This window comes from Petromyzon marinus, unplaced genomic scaffold (genome assembly GCF_048934315.1).
Source record: "Petromyzon marinus isolate PM22_M1 ecotype Great Lakes invasive population unplaced genomic scaffold, UKy_Petmar_22M1.pri1.0 PM_G_Scaffold_37, whole genome shotgun sequence".
NCBI classification, from domain to species: domain Eukaryota; kingdom Metazoa; phylum Chordata; class Hyperoartia; order Petromyzontiformes; family Petromyzontidae; genus Petromyzon; species Petromyzon marinus.
Genome location: NW_027422950.1, coordinates 2,146,185 through 2,172,861, shown reverse-complemented (window position 1 = coordinate 2,172,861; position 26,677 = coordinate 2,146,185). Strand labels below are relative to the sequence as shown.

General features: G+C 52.9%; 1 protein-coding gene across 2 annotated transcripts; it reads right to left on the bottom strand.

The window, feature by feature from the left end:
• Nucleotides 1-293: 293 nt before the first annotated feature.
• LOC142915960 (protein jagged-2-like) lies at nt 294-26,677 on the bottom strand. Of its 2 annotated transcripts, none has more exons than XM_076061599.1 (10): nt 26,452-26,677; nt 25,863-26,105; nt 24,971-25,025; nt 23,773-24,036; nt 21,250-21,310; nt 8,340-8,473; nt 6,596-6,715; nt 2,887-3,006; nt 1,845-2,009; nt 294-1,609 (listed from the first exon to the last, which is right to left on the bottom strand). In XM_076061599.1, the coding sequence occupies exons 1-10, from the start codon at nt 26,557-26,559 to the stop codon at nt 1,188-1,190; spliced, it is 1,692 nt and encodes a 563-aa protein (XP_075917714.1). In that variant the 5' UTR covers nt 26,560-26,677; the 3' UTR covers nt 294-1,187. The 2 variants fall into 2 exon arrangements, with proteins under 2 accessions (XP_075917714.1, XP_075917715.1); XM_076061600.1 differs by having other exon boundaries at nt 25,863-26,102.

Here is a 26,677-nt window from a genome sequence, read left to right as displayed (position 1 = left end):
CGTTTGCCCGCAATGTCCTAGGGGCTAAGGAAATTAGTGGGTGGACGGACGCGCAGGCGTTACGTCAACTTAATATGAATCTGGATGGGCGGGCAGCCGATTTTGTGGAAGCCCTACCCGCAAGCGCGCAGACACAGCTAGAGGAGCTGATGCGCCGACTTGATCTGCGTTTCGGTACGCGCGATGAGGAGGAGGCAAAAGCAGCCTTAGAGGCACGCCGTCGCCAACCCGGTGAGGACCTGCCTGATTATGCCGAGGATGTGCGCGAGCTAACAAAGATCTTACACCCGGGGTACACAACAGAGGTTTTTTATTGGTTAGATGGCGTAGATATATGAATGTCTTCAAACCCGCCACCACCCGACAGCCCATTTAGTCAGGTTCGTCACGTAAACAGAATGTGCCAATTCGTTACCTGCACGGCACACCAGTTGTGTGTTGGAGAGCTAAAGCCACGACATTGATGATCTATGTTCGTGTTTGAGTACAGATGAAGCTGTCACGTTTTTAATTCATTAATGTTTTATCGTTGAAGCGATTTGTGGATCGAGTACGCCAGCCCCACATTTAGGTCGCCCCTTGACGCTGGTTGGCTTGCCACTTCATCAACGCACATTTATCGTAAATTCTGTCGCGTTTTTGATCCACAAATCGTCGCATTGAACGCGGCAGTCGCGTGACAGGAAATTACTTGGACAATTTAAGAAAAAAATTGCTCACAAATGCACTTCACCTACCTCTCATCTCACTCCACTCTCCTCTCATCTCACTCCCCTCCACTCACTCTCCTGCCTCTCCCTCTCAATCCACTCCCCTCCACGCACTCTCCTGCCTCTCCCTCTCACTCCACTACCCTCCACTCACTCTCCTGCCTCTCCCTCTCATCCCACTCCACTCCACTCACTCTCCTGCCTCTCCCTCTCATCTCACTCCACTCACTCTCCTGCCTCTCCCTCTCATCTAACTCCACTCCACTCACTCTCCCGACCCTCCCCTCTCATCTCACTCCATTCCCCTCACTCTCCTGCCTCTCCCTCTCATCTCACTCCCCTCCACTCACTCTCCTGTCTCTCACTCCCCTCCACTCACTCTCCTGCCTCTCCCTCTCATCTCACTCCACTCACTCTCCTGCCTCTCCCTCTCACTCCACTCCACTCCACTCACTCTCCTACCTCTCCCCTCTCATCTCACTCCACTCCACTCCCCCCACTCTCAGACCCCTTCCCGTCTCGTCTCTCCGTGGCCGCGTGTATTTTCACTCGCGACACGTTATTAACATTCACGTCTTCAGCTCCCAGTCCCCCGAGCTTGGAGAACTTCGCTCCCCATTCCGGCGTCAGTGGGAGCCGTCGCTCTCCCAGCTTTGGCATCTCCCGTGCCTCCAGGCGCACCTCGTCGGGGCCTTTGGGAGGAAGTTTGGGGGAGCGACCGCCCTCCGTGTTACCGCCACCACCGCCGCCATCGCCGCCGCCGCCCAAGTCGTTAGCTATCCAGGAAACTTCCCTGGGCCGGCGCCTGAGACACCGCGGCCGGCAGCGGCGGCCTACGGCCAGGCCGCTCAGCAGGCAGACGGCCAGCGACAGGGGGAGCAGCACAGGCAGCAGGGAGCCTGGGGGAGGGGAGGGGGAGGGAGGGGGATGGAGGGAGGGGGGGGGAGGAAGGGGATTGAGACCACAAACTCCAAATACTCCCCTACTTAGGTACCATGCAATTGCAGGCGGACAACTCTACTAACGAACAAGTAACGTTCCAGAGCTCCGTGTGTTCCTAAGTCTCAACGTCACCACCATCACGGTCAACTACTCAGTCCCCTATCACCCCCCCCCCCCCCCCCCCCCACTCACCATCCACGCCGGCGGAAGCCGGGGGGACGAATCTGCCACCGTCGATGGTCGTGACGCCCTCGCTGGACTCACACGAGGAGCCAACACCGTCAACGCTGCTGCACTCCTCCACCTCCTCCACCTCCTCCTCCTCGTTGTCGTCGTTGTCATCGTCCACCTTCTCTCCTGATGGCGCACAAAAAACACAGGAAGGCCGTAGGTACGTCTATGGGTCTCTGTGTGGTGAGTCTATGGGTCTCTGTGTGATGAGTCTATGGGTCTCTGTGTGATGAGTCTATGAGTCTCTGTGTGGTGAGTCTATGGGTCTCTGTGTGGTGAGTCTATGGGTCACTGTGTGATGAGTCTATGGGTCTCTGTGTGGTGAGTCTATGGGTCTCTGTGTGATGAGTCTATGGGTCTCTGTGTGATGAGTCTATGGGTCTCTGTGTGATGAGTCTATGGGTCTCTGTGTGGTGAGTCTATGGGTCTCTGTGTGATGAGTCTATGGGTCTCTGTAAGGTGAGTCTATGGGTCTCTGCGTGGTGAGTCTATGGGTCTCTGTGTGGTGAGTCTATGGGTCTCTGTGTGGTCAGTCTATGGGTCTCTGTGTGGTCAGTCTATGGGTATCTGTGTGATTAGACTCTGGGTCTCTGTGTGATGAGTCTATGGGTCTCTGCGTGGTGAGTCTATGGGTCTCTGTGTGATGAGTCTATGGGTCTCTGCGTGGTGAGTCTATGGGTCTCTGTGTGTGATGAGTCTATGGGTCTCCGTGTGATGAGTCTATGGGGGGGATCGGCAACAACACACCACACACTCACCACACTCACCACACTCACCACACACACTCACTACACTCACTACACTCACCACACTCAACATACACACACCACACTCACCACACACTCACCACACACTCACGACACACACACACACTCACCACACTCACCACACTCAACACACACTCACCACACTCACCACACACTCACCACACACTCACGACACACTCACCACACTCACCACACACACACCACACACACACACCACACACTCACCACACACTCACCTATCTCGCAGCTCATGCCGGAATACCCTTGGGGGCAGTTGCAGGTGAACTCATCCGGCTTGGCGTTGATGCAGCTGCCTCCATTCAAGCACGGCTGGTGGCTGGCGCAGTAATTCAGATCTAGCGAGAAGCGAGGGAGGGGAACGGCAACAACAACATCCACCACCGTGTGACAATTGGGTTTCCCCCTTTTATCTGGCAGCAAAACAGCGACGTTAAGATGTTAAAACACCAAATTGTGAAACCCTTTTACAAGGAATCACGTCACTGCATTAACCAAAATGCTTGTGGTCAGAATGCAAACAAAACACATCATCTGATAGTAGATGATGATGATGCGCTGTCCTTGAAGCTGATTGGTCCACACCAGAGACGGCTTTCTTTAGAGCCTCGTCTCAAACGGTGTGAGACCAGAGGTGACCTCTAGACCAGAGGTGACCTCTAGACCAGATGTGACCTCTAGACCAGAGGTGACCTCTAGACCAGAGGTGACCTCTAGACCAGAGGTGACCTCAAGACCAGAGGTCACCTTAGACCAGAGGTGACCTCTAGACCTGAGGTGACCTCGAGACCTGAGGTGACCTCGAGACCAGAGGTGACCTTTAGACCAGAGGTGGCCTCTAGACCAGAGGTGACCTCCAGACCAGAGGTGACCTCTAGACCAGAGGTTCATTCTGAACCGCAAGGCATTGTGGTTTGTGCAGTGACGTCATGCCTTGTAAAAGGTTTCACAGTTTGGTGTTTTAACATCTTAACGCCGCTGTTTTGTTGCCAGAAAAAAAGGGGAAAAACTTATTGTCATATTTTGGTACTGGCAGAGGAGGTCCCATGATGTAACATCCACAACCACCACAACCACAACAACCACCACCACATCCACCAACAACACCACCACAATCACCACCACCACAACCACAACCACCAACACCACCACCACCAGCACCACCACCACCACCAACACCACCACCAACACCATCACGACTATCACCATCACCACCACAACCACCACAACCACCACAACCACCATCACCACCACTATCACCACCACTATCACCACCACCACTATCACCACCACCATCACCACCACCATCACCACCACCAGCACCACCATCACCACCACCATCACCACCACTATCACCATCACCACCACTATCACCACCACCACCATCACCACCACCACCATCACCACCACCACTATCACCACCACCACCATCACCACCACCATCACTACCACTATCACCACCACTATCACCACCATCACCACCACCAACACCACCACCACTATCACCACCACTATCACCACCCCCACCACCACCGCCACCACCACCACCGCCACCACCACCACACACTCACCACACTCACCACACACACCACACACACCACACACCACACACTCACCACACTCACACCACACACCACACACTCACCACACTCACCACACACACACCACACTCACACCACACACACCACACACTCACCACACACACCACACACTCACGACACTCCCCACACACACACCACATACTCACCACACTCACCACACACTCACCACACTCACACCACACACTCACCACACTCAACACACACACAACACTCACCACACTCACCACACACTCACTACACTCAACACACTCACCACACACACACCACACTCACCACACTCACTACACTCACCACACTCACCACACACACACCACACACTCACCACACACTCACCACACACTCACTACACTCAACACACACACACACCACACTCACCACACTCACACTACACTCACCACACTCAACACACACACACCACACACTCACCACACAATCACTACACGCACTACACTCACCACACACACTCACCACACACTCACCACACTCACCACACTCACCACACACACACCACACTCACCACACACTCACTACACTCACCACACTCACCACACACACTCACCACACACTCACTACACTCAACGCACACTCACCACACTCACCACACTCACACTACACTCACCACATTCACACACACACACACCACACACTCACCACATACTCACCACACTCAAAACACACACACCACACTCACCACACACTCACCACACACTCACAACACTCACCACACTCACCACACATACTCACCACACACTCACTACACTCAACACACACACACCACACTCACCACACTCACCACACTCACACTACACTCACAACACACACACCACACTCACCACACACTCACCACACACTCACGACACACTCACCACACTCACCACACTCACCACACACACAACACACACTCACCACACACACCACACACACTACACTCACCACATACACTCACTACACTCACCACACTCACCACACACTCACCACACGCTCAACACACACTCACCACACACTCACCACACTCACCACATTCACCACACACTCACAACACACACTACACTCACTACACACTCACCACACACTCACCACACTCACCACACTCACCACACACACACCACACTCACCACACACTCACTACACTCACCACACTCACCACACACACTCACCACACACTCACAACACTAACCACACTCACCACATACACACCACACTCACCACATACTCACTACACTCCCCACACTCACCACACACACTCACCACACACTCACTACACTCAACACACACACACCACACTCACCACACTCACCAGACTCACACTACACTCACCACACTCACACACACACCACACTCACCACACACTCATCACACACTCACGACACACTCACCACACTCACCACACTCACCACACACACCACACACACTACACTCACCACACACACTCACTACACTCACCACACTCACCACACACTCACCACACGCTCAACACACACTCACCACACCACACACACACACCACACACTCACAACACTCACCACACTCACCACACATACTCACCACACACTCACTACACTCAACACACACACACCACACTCACCACACTCACCACACTCACACTACACTCACAACACACACACCACACTCACCACACACTCACCACACACTCACGACACACTCACCACACTCACCACACTCACCACACACACAACACACACTCACCACACACACCACACACACTACACTCACCACATACACTCACTACACTCACCACACTCACCACACACTCACCACACGCTCAACAAACACTCACCACACACTCCCCACACTCACCACATTCACCACACACTCACAACACACACTACACTCACTACACACTCACCACACACTCACCACACTCACCACACTCACCACACACACACCACACTCACCACACACTCACTACACTCACCACACTCACCACACACACTCACCACACACTCACAACACTAACCACACTCACCACATACACACCACACTCACCACATACTCACTACACTCCCCACACTCACCACACACACTCACCACACACTCACTACACTCAACACACACACACCACACTCACCACACTCACCAGACTCACACTACACTCACCACACTCACACACACACCACACTCACCACACACTCACCACACACTCACGACACACTCACCACACTCACCACACTCACCACACACACCACACACACTACACTCACCACACACACTCACTACACTCACCACACTCACCACACACTCACCACACGCTCAACACACACTCACCACACCACACACACACACCACACACTCACCACACACTCACCTATCTCGCAGCTCATGCCGGAATACCCTTGGGGGCAGTTGCAGGTGAACTCATCCGGCTTGGCGTTGATGCAGCTGCCTCCATTCAAGCACGGCTGGTGGCTGGCGCAGTAATTCAGATCTAGCGAGAAGCGAGGGAGGGGAACGGCAACAACAACATCCACCACCGTGTGACAATTGGGTTTCCCCCTTTTATCTGGCAGCAAAACAGCGACGTTAAGATGTTAAAACACCAAATTGTGAAACCCTTTTACAAGGAATCACGTCACTGCATTAACCAAAATGCTTGTGGTCAGAATGCAAACAAAACACATCATCTGATAGTAGATGATGATGATGCGCTGTCCTTGAAGCTGATTGGTCCACACCAGAGACGGCTTTCTTTAGAGCCTCGTCTCAAACGGTGTGAGACCAGAGGTGACCTCTAGACCAGAGGTGACCTCTAGACCAGATGTGACCTCTAGACCAGAGGTGACCTCTAGACCAGAGGTGACCTCCAGACCAGAGGTGACCTCCAGACCAGAGGTGACCTCCAGACCAGAGGTGACCTCTAGACCAGAGGTGACCTCCAGACCAGAGGTGACCTCCAGACCAGAGGTGACCTCTAGACCAGAGGTGACCTCTAGACCAGAGGTTCATTCTGAACCGCAAGGCATTGTGGTTCGTGCAGTGACGTCATGCCTTGTAAAAGGTTTCACAGTGTGGTGTTTTAACATCTTAACGCCGCTGTTTTGTTGCCAGAAAAAAAGGGGAAAAGTTATTATCATATTTTGGTACTGGCAGAGGAGGTCCCATGATGTAACATCCACAACCACCACAACCACCACAACAACCACCACCACATCCACCAACACCACCACCACAACCACCATAACCACCACCAACACCACCACCAGCAGCACCACCATCACCACCACCAACACCACCACCAACACCATCACAACTATCACCATCACCACCACCACAACCACCACAACCACCACAACCACAACCACCATCACCACCATCACCACCACCAACACCACCACCACCCCCACCATCGCCACCACCACCATCACCACCACCCCCACCATCACCACCACCACCATCACCACCACCACCATTACCACCACCACCATCACCACCATCACCACCACCACCACCATCACCACCACCACCATTACCACCATCACCATCACCACCACCCCCACCATCACCACCACCACCATCACCACCACCACCATCACCACCACCACCACCATCACCACCACCACCATTACCACCATCACCATCACCACCACCACCACCAACACCACCACCATCACCACCACCCCCACCATCACCACCACCACCATCACCACCACCACCATCACCACCACCACCATCACCACCACCACCATTACCACCATCACCATCACCACCACCACCATCACCACCACCCCCACCATCACCACCACCACCACCACTATCACCACCACCACCATCACCACCACCACCCCACCACCCCCACCATCACCACCACCACGGATGATGGTGATGATGATGATGATAGGTAAATATTGATGGACACATCCGAGCGTTGGATGGGGAGCGAGTGGAGGGAAATTCACCGGGTGACTTGGGGGGTGGAGGGGGGAGGAGGGGGGGGGAGGAGGGGAGGTAGGTGGAGGAGGTGGGGAGAGGGGGTAGGTGGAGGAGGGGGGGTAGGTGGAGGAGGGGGGGGAGGAGGGGGGGGGAGTAGGAGGAGGGGGGTGCGGTAGTGGCACCTTTGTCACAGAGGAGGCCTCCCCAGCCACTGTCACAGCTGCAGCGCCAGGGCTGCTGTCTGCAGCTGCCGTGGCCACAGCCTGGGTAGGGGACGCAGCGCTGGCACAGCTCGCCCTGCCACCCGGAGCGGCACCTGCAGACACGCGGGCAGTGCTGAGTCTATGGTGCAGTGTTGAGTCTATGGGCAGTGTTGAGTCTATGGGCAGTGTTGAGTCTATGGTGCAGTGTTGAGTCTATGGGCAGTGTTGAGTCTATGGTGCAGTGTTGAGTCTATGGTGCAGTGTTGAGTCTATGGTGCAGTGTTGAGTCTATGGTGCAGTGTTGAGTCTATGGTGCAGTGTTGAGTCTATGGTGCAGTGTTGAGTCTATGGTGCAATGTTGAGTCTATGGGCAGTGTTGAGTCTATGGGCAGTGCTATGGTGCAGTGTAGAGTCTATGGGTAGTGTTGAGTCTATGGTACAGTGTTGAGTCTATGGTGCAGTGTTGAGTCTATGGTGCAGTGTTGAGTCTATGGTGCAGTGTTGAGTCTATGGGTAGTGTTGAGTCTATGGTGCAGTGCTGAGTCTTTGGTGCAGTGTTGAGTCTATGGGTAGTGCTGAGTCTATGGTTCAGTGTTGAGTCTATGGTGCAGTGTTGAGTCTATGGGGAGTGCTGAGTCTATGGTGCAGTGTTGAGTCTATGGGCAGTGTTGAGTCTATGGTGCAGTGTTGAGTCTATGGGCAGTGTTGAGTCTATGGTGCAGTGTTGAGTCTATGGGCAGTGCTGAGTCTATGGTGCAGTGTTGAGACTATGGTGCAGTGTTGAGTCTATGGTGCAGTGTTGAGTCTATGGTGCAGTGTTGAGTCTAGGGTTCAGTGCTGAGTCTATGGTGCAGTGCTGAGTCTATGGTGCAGTGTTGAGTCTATGGTGCAGTGTTGAATCTATGGCTAGTGTTGAGTCTATGGTGCAGTGCTGAGTCTATGGTGCAGTGTTGAGTCTATGGTGCAGTGTTGAGTCTATGGTGCATTGTTGAGTCTATGGGCAGTGTTGAGTCTATGGTGCAGTGTTGAGTCTATGGGCAGTGTTGAGTCTATGGTGCAGTGTTGAGTCTATGGGCAGTGCTGAGTCTATGGTGCAGTGTTGAGTCTATGGTGCAGTGTTGAGTCTATGGTGCAGTGCTGAGTCTATGGGCAGTGTTGAGTCTATGGGCAATGTTGAGTCTATGGTGCAGTGCTGAGTCTATGGGCAGTGTTGAGTCTATGGGTAGTGTTGAGTCTATGGTGCAGTGTTGAGTCTATGGGCAGTGTTGAGTCTATGGTGCAGTGTTGAGTCTATGGGCAGTGCTAAGTCTATGGTGCAGTGTTGAGTCTATGGTGCAGTGTTGAGTCTATGGGCAGTGCTCAGTCTATGGTGCAGTGTTGAGTCTATGGTGCGGTGTTGAGTCTATGGTGCAGTGTTGAGTCTATGGTGCGGTGTTGAGTCAATGGTGCAGTGTTGAGTCTATGGGCAGTGTTGAGTCTATGGGCAGTGTTGAGTCTATGGGCAGTGTTGAGTCTATGGGCAATGTTGAGTCTATGGTGCAGTGCTGAGTCTATGGTGCAGTGCTGAGTCTATGGTGCAGTGCTGAGTCTATGGGCAGTGTTGAGTCTATGGTGCAGTGTTGAGTCTATGGTGCAGTGTTGAGTCTATGGTGCAGTGTTGAGTCTATGGGCAGTGTTGAGTCTATGGTGCAATGTTGAGTCTATGGGCAGTGCTGAGTCTATGGTTGAGTCTATGGTGCAGTGTTGAGTCTATGGGCAATGCTGAGTCTATGGTGCAGTGTTGAGTCTATGGTGCAGTGTTGAGTCTATGGTGCAATGTTGAGTCTATGGTGCAGTGTTGAGTCTATGGGCAGTGTTGAGTCTATGGTGCAGTGTTGAGTTTATGGTGCAGTGTTGAGTCTATGGGCAGTGTTGAGTCTTTGGGGCAGTTTTGAGTCTATGGTGCAGTGTTGAGTCTATGGTCCAGTGTTGAGTCTATGGTGCAGTGTTGAGTCTATGGTGCAGTGTTGAGTCTATGGGGAGTGCTGAGTCTATGGTGCAGTGTTGAGTCTATGGGCAGTGTTGAGTCTATGGTGCAGTGTTGAGTCTATGGGCAGTGTTGAGTCTATGGTGCAGTGTTGAGTCTATGGGCAGTGCTGAGTCTATGGTGCAGTGTTGAGACTATGGTGCAGTGTTGAGTCTATGGTGCAGTGTTGAGTCTATGGTGCAGTGTTGAGTCTAGGGTTCAGTGCTGAGTCTATGGTGCAGTGCTGAGTCTATGGTGCAGTGTTGAGTCTATGGTGCAGTGTTGAATCTATGGCTAGTGTTGAGTCTATGGTGCAGTGCTGAGTCTATGGTGCAGTGTTGAGTCTATGGTGCAATGTTGAGTCTATGGTGCAGTGTTGAGTCTATGGGTAGTGTTGAGTCTATGGTGCAGTGTTGAGTCTATGGGCAGTGTTGAGTCTATGGTGCAGTGTTGAGTCTATGGTGCAGTGTTGAGTCTATGGTGCAGTGCTGAGTCTATGGGCAGTGTTGAGTCTATGGGCAATGTTGAGTCTATGGTGCAGTGCTGAGTCTATGGGCAGTGTTGAGTCTATGGGCAGTGTTGAGTCTATGGTGCAGTGTTGAGTCTATGGGCAGTGCTAAGTCTATGGTGCAGTGTTGAGTCTATGGTGCAGTGTTGAGTCTATGGGCAGTGCTCAGTCTATGGTGCAGTGTTGAGTCTATGGTGCGGTGTTGAGTCTATGGTGCAGTGTTGAGTCTATGGTGCGGTGTTGAGTCAATGGTGCAGTGTTGAGTCTATGGGCAGTGTTGAGTCTATGGGCAGTGTTGAGTCTATGGGCAGTGTTGAGTCTGTAGAGGTGTTAACTATGCGCTGTTGCGTAACCGGCGTTGCCACCAGGGCAGTGCAGCATTACCCCTGGGTACAACGGTTGGGGTCAGTCGAGGTGAAACGGATCGTGGCCAGGGTTTGGTGCGAACCAATCAGACGGTTCCACGTGGGAATGTGTGATTGGTTCTACCTGGCCACGAAGGGGTATAAGACGGGTGACCCAACGGACCTCGGGGGTTCTCTCCCGGCACGAAGACAGAAGACTGGGCTGAAGCCTAGCTAGGACCCTGGACCAGCCTTTCAGCCCTTCTAAGGGCTAAGGCTCGGCATACCCAGTGGTCAGGACCCACCGGGCCAGCGGTGGGTCAGATAGCCTCCCCTAGGTCCTAGCCGGAGGACTAGGATAGCGGTAGACGTGTGAGTCCCGCCAAGTCCGGAGGTTGTACCTCCTTAGGTATCAAGGAGGTTAGCGGTAGACGTGTGAGTCCCGCCAAGTCTGGAGGCTGTACCTCCCTAGGGTATCGGGTGAGGGGACCGAATATCCCTCTGTGTGTGTTAAGCGATGTATAAGGAAGTAATACAATAAACAGAGTGTGCCTCCTAAAGAAGTCTGCTCGTCCTTACAACACTACAACTGGTGTCAGAAGTGGTTGGAAATGGAAACCAGAAGTTCAGCCCACGCGCGGAGCCAGAACGAAGAAAACGCTGTCTCACCTGCATGCACCCCCAGCTCCGCTGAAAACGCTGCCGCGTTGACGGCCGCCCAGCCACCGGTTGAGCAGCCGGTTGCTCCCCCTGCCATGGGGGATGGACTCAGGGCAGCACACGGCCGTCTCGCTCAACTCCTACACGCCGCGGCCTCAATTCTCTTAGAGATCAACTTGGAGGTTGCGGGCAGGCCGAGTCAACCGCCGGCAGACGTTCCCGCCACCGGCCAGGGCAGACATTTTGATTTTCCCGCCCGGGGAACCACGTGATTCCGCCGGAAGCGGAAGCCAGGGGCATCCTGGGAACGCGGGGGGCCCATCACAACCCGCAACGTCATCAGCACGCGACGCTGCGAATTCAACTTTCTCAGCGGACGCCGCGTCATCACTGTACCGACACGGTACAGTAGACTCTATCGGCCGGGAAATCGCCGATCTCCGGCTCGAGACGGTACAAGCTGAGGGGGAGACGACGTCCGCCATCCAACAACGCCTGCCCATCTTCCGAGAATTCACATCTGAAGGGGGCGACTGGGCAGCATTCCAGCGTCGCTTCCTGAGCCACCAAGAGATGGTGGGCTGGTCGGACGCACAGGCGCTCCGAGCACTACCGGCCACTTTGGATGACGACGCTCTCGTCTCGCTCCTCACCATCCCCAGGCAACAAAGGGCGACTCTTCAATCGGCCCTCCGACGGATGTCCGACGTGTACGGGCCTCCATCCGACGTCCGCAGCCGATTTTACGACAGGCGACGCCGCCCTAAAGAGTCTCCGTTGGCATTCCGGACCGCTCTACTGGCGATGGCAAGAGCGGGTTACCCTCGCATGGACGACGAGGCCATCGATGCCATCGTTCTCCAGGAAATGCTGGAGCTGGCGCGCGAGCTGCGCATTGTCATCCAAGCGGTGGACGACGACAGTATGTGCTCGCTACGAGCCGCTCGGTGCATCCACGCACATCTGCTGCTCCACACGGAATCGACCATCGCCGCCTCGGCTTCGACGTCGGAGCCTTCCAGCAGGGATGCCGAGTTCTCCCCCGACCGGGCCTTCATGGCGACCAGGTCAACGGGCCGGCGATCGTCCGACCACGCTGGTCGCCGCAACGACCAGCAGCGGGGACGGCCTGCTCCACGCGGCGACGTGACGTGCTTCAACTGTGGCCGACGAGGCCACATCTCCTCTGACTGCCGTGCGCCTCGACGACGCCCCTCCGCATCCCGGGGCCAGGACTACAGGACGTCCACGGCATCGCGGCAAAACCAGGCAAGTCGCGACGCCTCTCACGCTCGGCCCTCATTCACACCATACACACTGCAGCGCACCATAAGAAGGGCTCGCGATTCAGCGTGTGATGGGGGGTATTCTGGCGTTTGTTCGCGGCCACTCGGACCTGGGCAGTGGTCTGAGTTGGCCCATAGGGTAGTCGCGGCGACGGAAGGTTCATCCGTGGTTGTCGGATCAATCGAGGGTGTGGAATTTCGCGTGTTGGTCGATACTGGTGCGTCGGCTACGATCATTTCGGATCTGATTTACAATATACTGCCCGTACGATGCCGCCCCTTGGAACGGGTTTCTATCCCGTGTTTCGCCGCTAATGGCAGTTCACTTGGCATTATTGGGCAAATTCGGGCGCAAATTTCGATTGGAGACATTAAATTGGCAGGGCCTATTTTGGTCTCTTCTTCCCTCGCCGTGCCGTGTTTGTTAGGCACTGATTTTCTCGCGAAAATGCCTATTAAGATCCTTGTAGATCAAGGCTGCATCGAACTCCCGTCGGGTCGACGGATGGCGTTCTTGCCCACACCCTCACATCCGCGCATGGCTAGTGCCTCGGTGCAGGCGTTTGTTGCGAGCACAGTCCGCATTCCGCCAGGGACACAAATGCTCGTGCCCTTGCAACTTAAAAAACCGCTAGCCCCGGAGGCCTCGGCACATGGCATTTTGCTGGGGCCTTCAAACGCAGCTGCTAAGGGGTTAGATTTGGTGGCTGCACAGACCCTCGTAGCAGCCGACAGGGAGCCGTTCTTGCAGGTTTTGAATGTCGGATTGTCCACAACCGTCATTCCGCAAGGAACTGTGCTCGCTCACGCGACCCCGGTGCCGTTGGGGACCGGAGTCGCGGGACACGTGCGTGACACGCCGCAGGTCCCACCTCCTTCCGAATCGGATGAGAGATGGTTGGACGCGCTCTGCACAGACACGGGTGATCTGTCTCATTCGCAGCGAATTAAATTGCGCGCTCTTCTGCGAGAATTTTCCGATGTCTTTAGTAAATCTAAATTTGATATTGGCTGCACCAAGCTGCTGCGTCACCACATTGATACTGGTGACGCTGCCCCGATTCGACAAAACCCGTTTCGGCTTAGCCCGGCGGAGAAACAGCATGTTAAATCGGCTGTGGATGACATGCTGAAGGCCGATATAATTTCTCCCTCCACTAGTCCCTGGGGTGCTCCAATAGTGCTGGTCAAAAAGCACGATGGCAGTCTCCGTTTTTGCGTTGATTTTCGGCGCCTAAATAAAATCTCGGTAGCGGACGCCTACCCTCTCCCTCGTATGGACGAGTCATTGGATGCCCTGGCAGGGGCGCACTATTTCTCCACCTTGGACCTTCTGTCGGGGTTTTGGCAACTACCCCTCGACGAATCGTCAAAACCTAAGACTGCTTTTCGGACACCACAGGGCCTTTTCGAGTTTAATAGATTGCCCATGGGTCTCCACTCGGCCCCAGCGACGTTCCAGAGGCTCATGGAGCTGGTCCTCGCTGGGCTCCAGTGGGACTCATGTCTCATTTATCTTGACGACGTCATCGTCTTTAGCCGCACGTTCGGCGAACACATCGAACGGTTGCGTGCTGTCTTCTTGAAAATGCGGGCCGCTAACTTGAAATTCAAGCCGCAGAAGTGTCACCTTCTGCGTGAGTCTGTGCGCTATCTGGGCCACATAGTTAGCCGCTCGGGCATCTCTACCGACCCTGAAAAAACCAAATGTGTTCAACATTGGCCGACCCCTACATCTGCGGGCGATGTTCGTAGTTTTATTGGTTTTGCGTCGTACTACCGCCGGTTTGTTGCTGGCTTCGCGACGATTGCCAAGCCGCTCCACGCCCTTACGTCGAAAGGGGTGGCGTTTCATTGGGGGGACGCAGAACAGGCTGCGTTCGACTCCTTGCGGAACGCGCTCGTGACGGCACCGTCCCTTGCGTACCCCGATTTTTCCGTGCCATTCGTGTTGGACACCGACGCTAGCAATACGGGGATTGGGGGTGTTCTGTCACAAAAAGTTGATGGCATTGAAAGGGTTGTTGCCTATGGTAGCAGAGTCTTGTCTCTTGCTGAACAAAGATACTGTGTGACCAGACGTGAGCTGCTGGCCATTGTTTTTTTTATTCAGCAATACAGGCCGTACCTGTATGGTCAGCATTTTACCGTGCGATCTGATCATTCGGCTTTACAGTACGCTCTGCGGGTTGACCAACCGTCCGGGCAGCTTTCTCGGTGGCTCGAAGTCCTTCAGGACTAAGATTTCAATGTCACTTACCGTAGGGGTGCACAACACACGAATGCCGATGCGTTGTCTCGCCTTCCGCCGGCTCAAAAATGTGCGTGTTTTTTGGGCTCGGGCCGTTGTAAGCCGCCACCGCCTGCGCAGGTCGTGCCTCTCACAACGGTGTCAGCCGCACTTCCCACCGCCTCAGCGCCGATGTTGGATCATGCAGATCCAATGGCCAGTGACGATTTGCTGGGGCTAACTTTGGCCGAATGGGGTCGGCACCAGGGCGAGGACATGTCATTATTGAGGTTGCGTCGCCACGCGAATAATGCGGTTCCAAGACAGGGCAAATTTAATTCATTTGTCATGAAGCGCGGCTTGTTGATGCATTGGGATGCTGACTCGTGTCAACATAAAATCGTCGTGCCATCCGCCTTGCGATGCAAGGCCGTATGGGCGGCGCATGAGCGTTTATTGCACCTGGGTGTTCATAAGACCATTGGGTTGTTGCGGTTGCAATTTTTCTGGCCGGGCATGCTGCGCGACGTCACTGACATTTTGCTGGGATGCACCCATTGTGCGCAACGTAAACCACCGGCTAAACCGGCATGCCCACCCCTGCAACCCATTTCGGTCTCTCGTATAAATGAGTTGGTGGCTCTCGATATTTTGGGCCCTTTTCCTACTACGCCACGGGGTAATAAGTACCTTCTGGTTGGGGTAGAGTATTTTACACGGTGGCCTATGGCCTGGGCCCTCCCCAACCAGTCGGCGGCGGCCGTTGTGGACGCCTTTGTTCAAGGCTACGTCCTGGACAAGGGCGCACCAGAACGGTTGCTGACCGATCAGGGAAGAAATTTTTCGGGAGCCTTGCTGACTGATGTGTGCCGCCTGTTGGGCACTAAGAAAGTGCGCACTTCGCCCTACCATCCCCAGACCGACGGCATGGTGGAGCGCCTTCATAGAACTCTCACCGCTATGTTATGCCATCAGGTCGATGAATCCCACCTCGATTGGGACTTGCAGGTTCCGGGGGTCCTCGCCGCATACCGTATGGCACCTCACGCGGCGACGGGATTTTCCCCGTTCTTTCTAATGTACGGCAGGGATGCCTTTCCTCCCGCCGACGTTCGGCTGGAAATCGAACAGCCACCGCAAAAGTCAAAGCTCGTTGACCACTTGCGATTCAGCCTCCGTAAGTTGGCCGAGGCACGGGAGGCCGCCATTGAAAATTCGGCTTCCCGCCAACGGGCGAATTTGCGACTGCGGGACCCTCGGTCGTACACGCATCGGTGGGCACCGGGAGACAGGGCATGGCTCCACTGCCCCCAGGTGCCGGTGTCCACGTCGGCCAAACTCCTCAGACCATGGCGAGGCCCGGTTGAGGTAGTGGAAGTCCTGCGTCCCAAATGTGTTAAAATTCGCTGGGGACGGCGTCGCTGGTGCGTTCACCCCTCTCGGTTAAAACCCTTCGTCACGCCACGCGTCCCTCCACAACACACACGACATGGGGGCCGAGTGTGCAACGCGTCCGACGAGCCAGATGTTGCCCCGTTGGTGCCTAACCCGCAGCGCAGGCGTGTCATTCCTCCTGCAGATGACGCGGGAGTGACGGCTCCATGCAGGCCACGTTCGGCCTCAATGGACCGTGGAGCAGCAGGTGTCCCCGTGGAGATGCCTAAAGGCCCACCGGATGCTCTGGCTCATCCTCCTCCTTCCCTTGTGCCGCCAACAAAGCCTGCCATCCCCTACGATGGTCCCGCGAAACGCACGCGCGCGAAATCTCGCCGGTTGTTATAATGTTTTTTTTTGGCATGTCTAGTGCCTTGTACATACGTTATGTTGTTAAGGGGGGTATTTATAGGGGTTTAATTGTTCTTGTTGTTCGTGAGGCACACTCACAATTCTTCTACCGTTGGTAATTTCGGAGTTCCCATTGTTGCAGCCGGGACGGCTGGAGCTTCCGAAGGAGGGGGTGATGTAGAGGTGTTAACTACGCGCTGTTGCGTAACCTGCGTTGCCACCAGGGCAGTGCAGCATTACCCCTGGGTACAACGGTTGGGGTCAGTCGAGGTGAAACGGATCGTGGCCAGGGTTTGGTGCGAACCAATCAGACGGTTCCACGTGGGAATGTGTGATTGGTTCTACCTGGCCACGAAGGGGTATAAGATGGGTGACCCAACGGACCTCGGGGGTTCTCTCCCGGCACGAAGACAGAAGACTGGGCTGAAGCCTAGCTAGGACCCTGGACCAGCCTTTCAGCCCTTCTAAGGGCTAAGGCTCGGCATACCCAGTGGTCAGGACCCACCGGGCCAGCGGTGGGTCAGATAGCCTCCCCTAGGTCCTAGCCGGAGGACTAGGATAGCGGTAGACGTGTGAGTCCCGCCAAGTCCGGAGGTTGTACCTCCTTAGGTATCAAGGAGGTTAGCGGTAGACGTGTGAGTCCCGCCAAGTCTGGAGGCTGTACCTCCCTAGGGTATCGGGTGAGGGGACCGAATATCCCTCTGTGTGTGTTAAGCGATGTATAAGGAAGTAATACAATAAACAGAGTGTGCCTCCTAAAGAAGTCTGCTCGTCCTTACAACACTACAAGTCTATGGGCAATGTTGAGTCTATGGTGCAGTGCTGAGTCTATGGTGCAGTGCTGAGTCTATGGTGCAGTGCTGAGTCTATGGGCAGTGTTGAGTCTATGGTGCAGTGTTGAGTCTATGGTGCAGTGTTGAGTCTATGGTGCAGTGTTGAGTCTATGGGCAGTGTTGAGTCTATGGTGCAATGTTGAGTCTATGGGCAGTGCTGAGTCTATGGTTGAGTCTATGGTGCAGTGTTGAGTCCTTGGGCAATGCTGAGTCTATGGTGCAGTGTTGAGTCTATGGTGCAGTGTTGAGTCTATGGTGCAATGTTGAGTCTATGGTGCAGTGTTGAGTCTATGGGCAGTGTTGAGTCTATGGTGCAGTGTTGAGTTTATGGTGCAGTGTTGAGTCTATGGGCAGTGTTGAGTCTTTGGGGCAGTTTTGAGTCTATGGTGCAGTGTTGAGTCTATGGTCCAGTGTTGAGTCTATGGTGCAGTGTTGAGTCTATGGTGCAGTGTTGAGTCTATGGTGCAGTGTTGAGTCTATGGTGCAGTGTTGAGTCTATTGTGCAGTGTTGAGTCTATGGTGCAGTGCTGAGTCTATGGTGCAGTGTTGAGTCTATGGTGCAGTGCTGAGTCTATGGTGCAGTGCTGAGTCTATAGGTAGTGTTGAGTCTATGGTGCAGTGCTGAGTCTATGGTGCAATGTTGAGTCTATGGTGCAGTGCTGACTCTATGGGTAGTGTTGAGTCTATGGTGCAGTGTTGAGTCTATGGTGCAGTGTTGAGTCTATGGGTAGTGTTGAGTCTATGGGCAGTCTTGAGTCTATGGGCAGTGTTGAGCCTATGGTGCAGTGTTGAGTCTATGGGTAGTGTTGAGTCTATGGGGAGGTGCTGAATCTATGGTTAGTGTTGAGTCTATGGTGCAGTGTTGAGTCTATGGGCAGTGTTGAGTCTATGGTGCAGTGTTGAGTCTATGGTGCAGTGTTGAGTCTATGGTGCAGTGCTGAGTCTATGGTGCAGTGTTGAGTCTATGGTGCAGTGTTGAGTCTATGGTGCAGTGTTGAGTCTATGGGCAGTGTTGAGTCTATGGTGCAGTGTTGAGTCTATGGGCAGTTTTGAGTCTATGGTGCAGTGTTGAGTCTATGGGCAGTGCTGAGTCTATGGTGCAGTGTTGAGTCTATGGTGCAGTGTTGAGTCTATGGTGCAGTGCTGAGTCTATGGGCAGTGTTGAGTCTATGGGCAATGTTGAGTCTATGGTGCAGTGCTGAGTCTATGGGCAGTGTTGAGTCTATGGGCAGTGTTGAGTCTATGGTGCAGTGTTGAGTCTATGGGCAGTGCTAAGTCTATGGTGCAGTGTTGAGTCTATGGTGCAGTGTTGAGTCTATGGGCAGTGCTCAGTCTATGGTGCAGTGTTGAGTCTATGGTGCGGTGTTGAGTCTATGGTGCAGTGTTGAGTCTATGGTGCGGTGTTGAGTCAATGGTGCAGTGTTGAGTCTATGGTGCAGTGTTGAGTCTATGGGCAATGTTGAGTCTATGGTGCAGTGCTGAGTCTATGGGCAGTGTTGAGTCTATGGGTAGTGTTGAGTCTATGGTGCAGTGTTGAGTCTATGGGCAGTGTTGAGTCTATGGTGCAGTGTTGAGTCTATGGTGCAGTGTTGAGTCTATGGGCAGTGCTCAGTCTATGGTGCAGTGTTGAGTCTATGGTGCGGTGTTGAGTCTATGGTGCAGTGTTGAGTCTATGGTGCGGTGTTGAGTCAATGGTGCAGTGTTGAGTCTATGGGCAGTGTTGAGTCTATGGGCAGTGTTGAGTCTATGGGCAGTGTTGAGTCTATGGGCAATGTTGAGTCTATGGTGCAGTGCTGAGTCTATGGTGCAGTGCTGAGTCTATGGTGCAGTGCTGAGTCTATGGGCAGTGTTGAGTCTATGGTGCAGTGTTGAGTCTATGGTGCAGTGTTGAGTCTATGGTGCAGTGTTGAGTCTATGGGCAGTGTTGAGTCTATGGTGCAATGTTGAGTCTATGGGCAGTGCTGAGTCTATGGTTGAGTCTATGGTGCAGTGTTGAGTCTATGGGCAATGCTGAGTCTATGGTGCAGTGTTGAGTCTATGGTGCAGTGTTGAGTCTATGGTGCAGTGTTGAGTCTATGGTGCAGTGTTGAGTCTATGGTGCAGTGTTGAGTCTATGGCGCAGTGTTGAGTCTATGGGCAGTGTTGAGTCTATGGGTAGTGTTGAGTCTGTGGGCAGTGTTAGTACTTCCATCATCCCCAACTCCCTCCCTCCCCCCATCCACGGTGCCTATTGTGGCCTGTTGGACACCACGGCCCTGACGAGACCCCACGTGGACATCGCCAGGTATGGCTGCGAGACGATGCAGCGCTGACGTCGTCAGGGAACGGTTGCAAATGGTTTAAAAATGCAAATCCTGCTCATTCCTTCACTATACACTACGCTATACACTATACTATACACTACACTATACACTACACTATACACTACACTACACTATACACTACACTACACACTACACTATACACTACACTACTATACACTACACTATACACTACACTACTATACACTACACACTACACTACTATACACTACACTACTATACACTACACTACTATACACTACTATACACTACACTAAACACTACACTACTATCCACTACACTACACTATACACTACACACTACACTACACTACACACTACACTATACACTACACTATACACTACACTATACACTACTATACACTACACTATACACTAGTATACACTACACTATACACTACACTATACACTACTATACATTACACTATACACTACACTATACACTACACACTACACTCTACACTACACTATACACTACACTATACACTACACTATACACTACACTATACACTACACTACTATACACTACACTATACATTACACTACACTATACACTACACACTACACTACACTATACACTACACTACACACTACATTATACACTACACTATATATTACACTTTACACTACACTATACACTACACTACTATACACTACACTATACATTACACTACACTAAACACTACACACTACACTATACACTACACTATACACTACACTATACACTACACTACTATACACTACACTATACACTACACTATACACTACACTACACTATACACTACACTATACACTACACTATACTTTACACTACACACTCCACTACTTGACACACGACGTCGGTACGCTCAGCGGCAGGTCGTCCAACGCCTCGCTGGGAGTGCATTGCGGCGTTGTTGGCGTCAAAGTTTCGCTCACCGGCATTGTCCGGGGACGTCGCAGCCTCCACGCAGCGAATCGCAGCCCGGCCTGCAAATTGCTGAGGCAGGAAGCCGAAGAGAAAATTCGTCGCCATTCTGGCAAATCGCCCGACCACGGCGACGATTCCACTGGTTGATGTAACGGCGAAACGTCACGGTGCTCACACACATTGTCAATGTCGTGGATTTACTCTGCAAACACACCGGTGGGCTCATGTCGTATACTACACTATACACTACACTACTATACACTACAATATAAACTACACTACAATATGCTACACTACTATACACTACACTACAATATACTACACTACTATACACTACACTACTATACACTACACTATACACTACACTACAATATACTACACTACTATACACTACATTATACACTTCACTACAATATACTACACTACTATACACTGCACTATACACTGCACTATACACTACACTATACACTACACTATAATATACTACACTACAATACACTACTATACACTACACTATACACTACACTATAATATACACTACTATACACTACACTATACACTACACTATACACTACACTACTATATACTACTATATACTATACGACATTACTATACACTACACTATACACTACACTACTATACACTACACTACTATACACTACACTATACTCTACACTACTATACACTACACTACTATACACTACACTATAATATACTACACTACTATACACTATACTATACACTACACTACTATACACTATACTATACACTACACTACTATACACTACACTACTATACACTACACTATACACTATACTATACACTACACACTACACTATACACTACACTACTATACACTACACTACTATACACTACACTACTATACACTACACTATACACTACACTACTGTACACTATACACCACACTACTATACACTGCACTATACTTTACACTACAATATACTACACTACTATACACTACTGTACACTTCACTATACTATACACTACTGTACACCACACTACTATACACTATAAACTACACTATACTTTACACAATACTTTACACGATACACTACACTAATATACACTACACGACTATACACTACTATACATTACACTATATACTGCACTATATATTACATTAAACACGACTATACACACACTATGCACCGCTAGACACTGCACTACTATACACTATACTGTACACTACACTACTATACTATGCACAACTATACACTACACTATACTATACACAACTATACACTACACTACTACACTATACACTACACTATACACTACACCATACACTACTATACACTACACTATACAGTACACTTTACACTACACTATACTATACACTACACTATACACTACACTATACTATGCACTACACTATACACTACTATACACTACACTATACACTACACTATACACTATACTATACACCACACACTACTATACACTACTATACACCACTATACACCACACTATACACTACACTATACACTACACTATACAATACACAACTATACACTACACTATACACTACTATACACTACACTATACACTACACGATACACTACACTACTATACACTACTATACACTACACTATACACTACACTATACACTACACTATACACTACACTATACACTACACTAAACACTACTATACACTACACTACTACACTATACACTACTATACCCTATACTACTATACACTATACTGTACACTATACACGACACTATACACTACACTATACATTACTTTAAATTATAATAGTAACAAATTGGCATTTTGTTGACGTTACAAATCCCTTACTGATTGGTTGTGTCGGGTGGTGGAGGGTTACGACACAACATCGATACTTATGCAATCTGATACCAACAAACCTTTGTTACGACAAATATCGGTCGTGAAAGGCTCCCTACGCGTCAAGCTTGAGAAATAATTCACTTCTAAAGCAACGAGGTCGTCAATTCGGGGCGGCGGTTTCAGAGTGCACGGCCTCCCAGCGGCTCCCCAAGATATCGGCAGGAAAGAACACTCCAGAAGGCCGCTGCTGCTGCGAGAATGAGCGGAGTTGGCGTGGTGGTGGTGGTGGTGGTTCATGCTCCTTGACGAGCTCAGCAGCAGCGAGGGAGGTGTCGGGGGTTTATTTGTGTCAAGGATTGTGTTGTGTGTGTGTGCTTCATCAGGGCCTCACGTCACCACCGCTACCACCACCGCTACCACCACCGCTACCACCACCGCTACCACCACCAAAACTACCACCACCGCCACCACCACCACCGCCACCACCACCGCCACCACCATCACCACCACCGCCACCACCACCACCACCACCGCCACCACCACCACCACCACCGCCACCACCACCGCCACCACCACCGCTACCACCGCTACCACCACCGCTACCACCGCTACCACCACTGCTACCACCATCACCACCGCTTCCACCACCACCACCGCCACCACCGCCACCACCACCACTACCACCAACACCACCACCACCACCGCCACCAGCGCACCTCTGTCACAATATTCCCCCGCCCAGCCCGGCATGCACTCCTTGCGTCCGTGGGCGTCGCACTCGTTGTGGCCGAAGTGGTCGTCACGGCGACGGCACCACCGCTTGCAGTCGACGCCGTAGTAGTCGGCGTGGCAACGCACGCGGACGCGGTACTCCAGGGCGGTGGCGTTGGCGGCGGCCGCGTGGTGCAGCGTCCGCCACGGCTCGCCGGGGCGGTCGCCGATGACGTGGACGGCTCGCGTCACCTGCCGGAGATCTCCTCCTGTGGGGGGGGGGGGGGGTGGAGGAAGAGGAGGAGGAGGATGTCGCGTGACGATTCAAATAAATAGCGAAATAAAAATGTGCAAAATAAAAGCATGCGAATATTCATTGAAATATTTACATGAATATTTTTTGTTTTTTTTTACGTGACTTTACCAAAAAGAACCAAAGAGTATAGAAATATTACATGAATATTTATAGAAATATTTACATGAATATTTACGTAACATTTTTTTGCTGTATTATGTAACTATGTAAATACATATCTAGATAAATATATGAACAATAAATACGTGTTATATGAAGATTTAAATAAATATGGTCGTAAATATTTAAACTATATTCATTAAAAAAAATAAATTCAATATTGGCTGCGAATTTTAATAGCGCGGTGAGCTAACCACTGCACCACCGCTCATCATACGTGAGCAATATGCACGTACACACACGCGTACACACACAAAGACAAAGATCCCCCATATAGCCTTAACAGACTGTAGGGGCAAGTGCTGTTAGCGAGCACCTATGAAGGCCGGAACGGTACACGAGGGGGTGGGTGGCCAGCACCACGCCCGACCGCCTTTGTCTCCCTAGTGGCAATGTTTACACACCGCACCAGGTACTCATTTGAGGCTGAGTCGACCTAGGGGAGGCCCGGGACCGGTTCAGATAATCGTCACTGGTGTTGGCCGTGAGCGGGAATCGAACCCGGGTCGCCAGGTTCATAGCGCAGCGCGCTAACCGCTACACTATCGCTCCCCACACACACACGTACACACACACGCGTACACGCACACACGTACACACACACGTACACACGCACACACGTACACACGTACACACACACGTACACACACACACGTACACACGCACATGTACACACGCACACGTACACACACACAAGTACACACACACACGTACACACACGCACGTACCTGGCGCGGTGCCGTTGTGCTGTTCCCACACATCCACAGCCAGCGAGCACCACAGCTGCAAAGTTCAAGCTCACCGTCAATGAGTCACTCATTGATGGCGAGGTCAGGGCGAGGTCACGGCACTCCCTCCCCTCTCTCACTTCCCTCCTTCCCTGCCTCCCTCCCCTCCCTCCCTCCCTGCCTCCCTCCCCTCCCCTCTTACTTGGAGAAAGCTGTGAATTGTTATACAAAGGAGGTTACCCTTCACCCGTGATAGCTCAAAACCGCAAATGGCAACCACAAGCCCCACCACCACCACCACCACCGCCACAACCCCCACAACCCCCACCACCTCAACCACCACCACAACTCCCATCCCCACCACAACCACTGCCACAACCACCACCACCACAACCCCCACCACCACAACCGCCACCACAACCACCACCACAATTCCCACTACCACAACCCCCGCCAGGTGAGCGTCTCACCCTCACCAAGTGAGTGTCTCACCCCCACCAGGTGAGCTTCTCACCGTCTCCAGGTGAGCGTCTCACCCCCACCAGGTGAGCGTCTCACCCCGACCGGGTGAGCGTCTCACCCTCACCAGGTGAGCGTCTCACCCTCACCAGGTGAGCATCTCACCCTCACCAGGTGAGCGTCTCACCCCCACCAGGTGAGCGTCTCACCCTCACCAGGTGAGCGTCTCACCCCCACCAGGTGAGCATCTCACCAGGTGAGCGTCTCACCAGGTGAGCGTCTCACCCTCACCAGGCGAGCGTCTCACCCTCACCAGGTGAGCGTCTCACCAGGTGAGCGTCTCACCCTCACCAGGTGAGCGTCTCACCCTCACCAGGTGAGCGTCTCACCAGGTGAGCGTCTCACCCTCACCAGGTGAGCGTCTCACCCTCACCGGCCACGCGAAGTCGAAGGCCACTGACAGGAGGAGCCCCGCACCGCCTTCGCCGCGAGCGGTGGCCGAGCCCAAGGGGCACGGGCGGAGGCCCGGCGAGGGCCTCAGCCCGTGGGACGCCTCCCCGAGGCAGACGCGGACCACGAAGGAGGAGGGGAAGGAGCCACGCAGAGCGTCGCCCCCGCTGGGCAGGGCCTGGAGAGAAGTCACCTGCAGGGAGAAGTCGCCAGAGGCGTCGCACTGCTGGGGGGGAGGGGGGAGGGAGAGGAGAGGAGGAGGTGAGGGGGGAGGTGAGGGAGGTGAGGGGGGGACATTGTAAGGAGCAACAGCAGGGGCAGAAGCAGCAGCAGGGGCAGCAGCGGCAGGGGCAGCAGGGGCAGGGGCAGCAGCAGGAGCAACAGCAGAAGCAGCAGCAGGGGCAGCAGCAGCAGGGGCAGCAGAAGCAGCAGCAGGGGCAGCAGCAGCAGGGGCAGCAGCAGCAGGGGCAGCAGCAGCAGGGGCAGCAACAGGAGCAGCAGCAGGGGCAGCAGTGGCAGCAGCAGCAGGGGCAGCAGCAGCAGGGGCAGCAGGAGGCCGGTGCAGTACGAACCCCGCACAGCGGCAGCAGCAGCAGGGGCAGGAGGAGGTAGCGGACAAAGTTCCCTGCTGCGTGGGGCCGCTGCAGATGCAGTTCACCCATCCTCCTCCTCTCCCTCATCCTCTTCCTCCTCTTCCTCCTCCTCTCCCTCCTCCTCTTCCTGCTCTTCTTCCTCTCTCCTCTTCCTCTTCCTGCTCCTCTCCCTCCTCCTCTCCCTCCTCTTCCTTCTCTTCCTCCT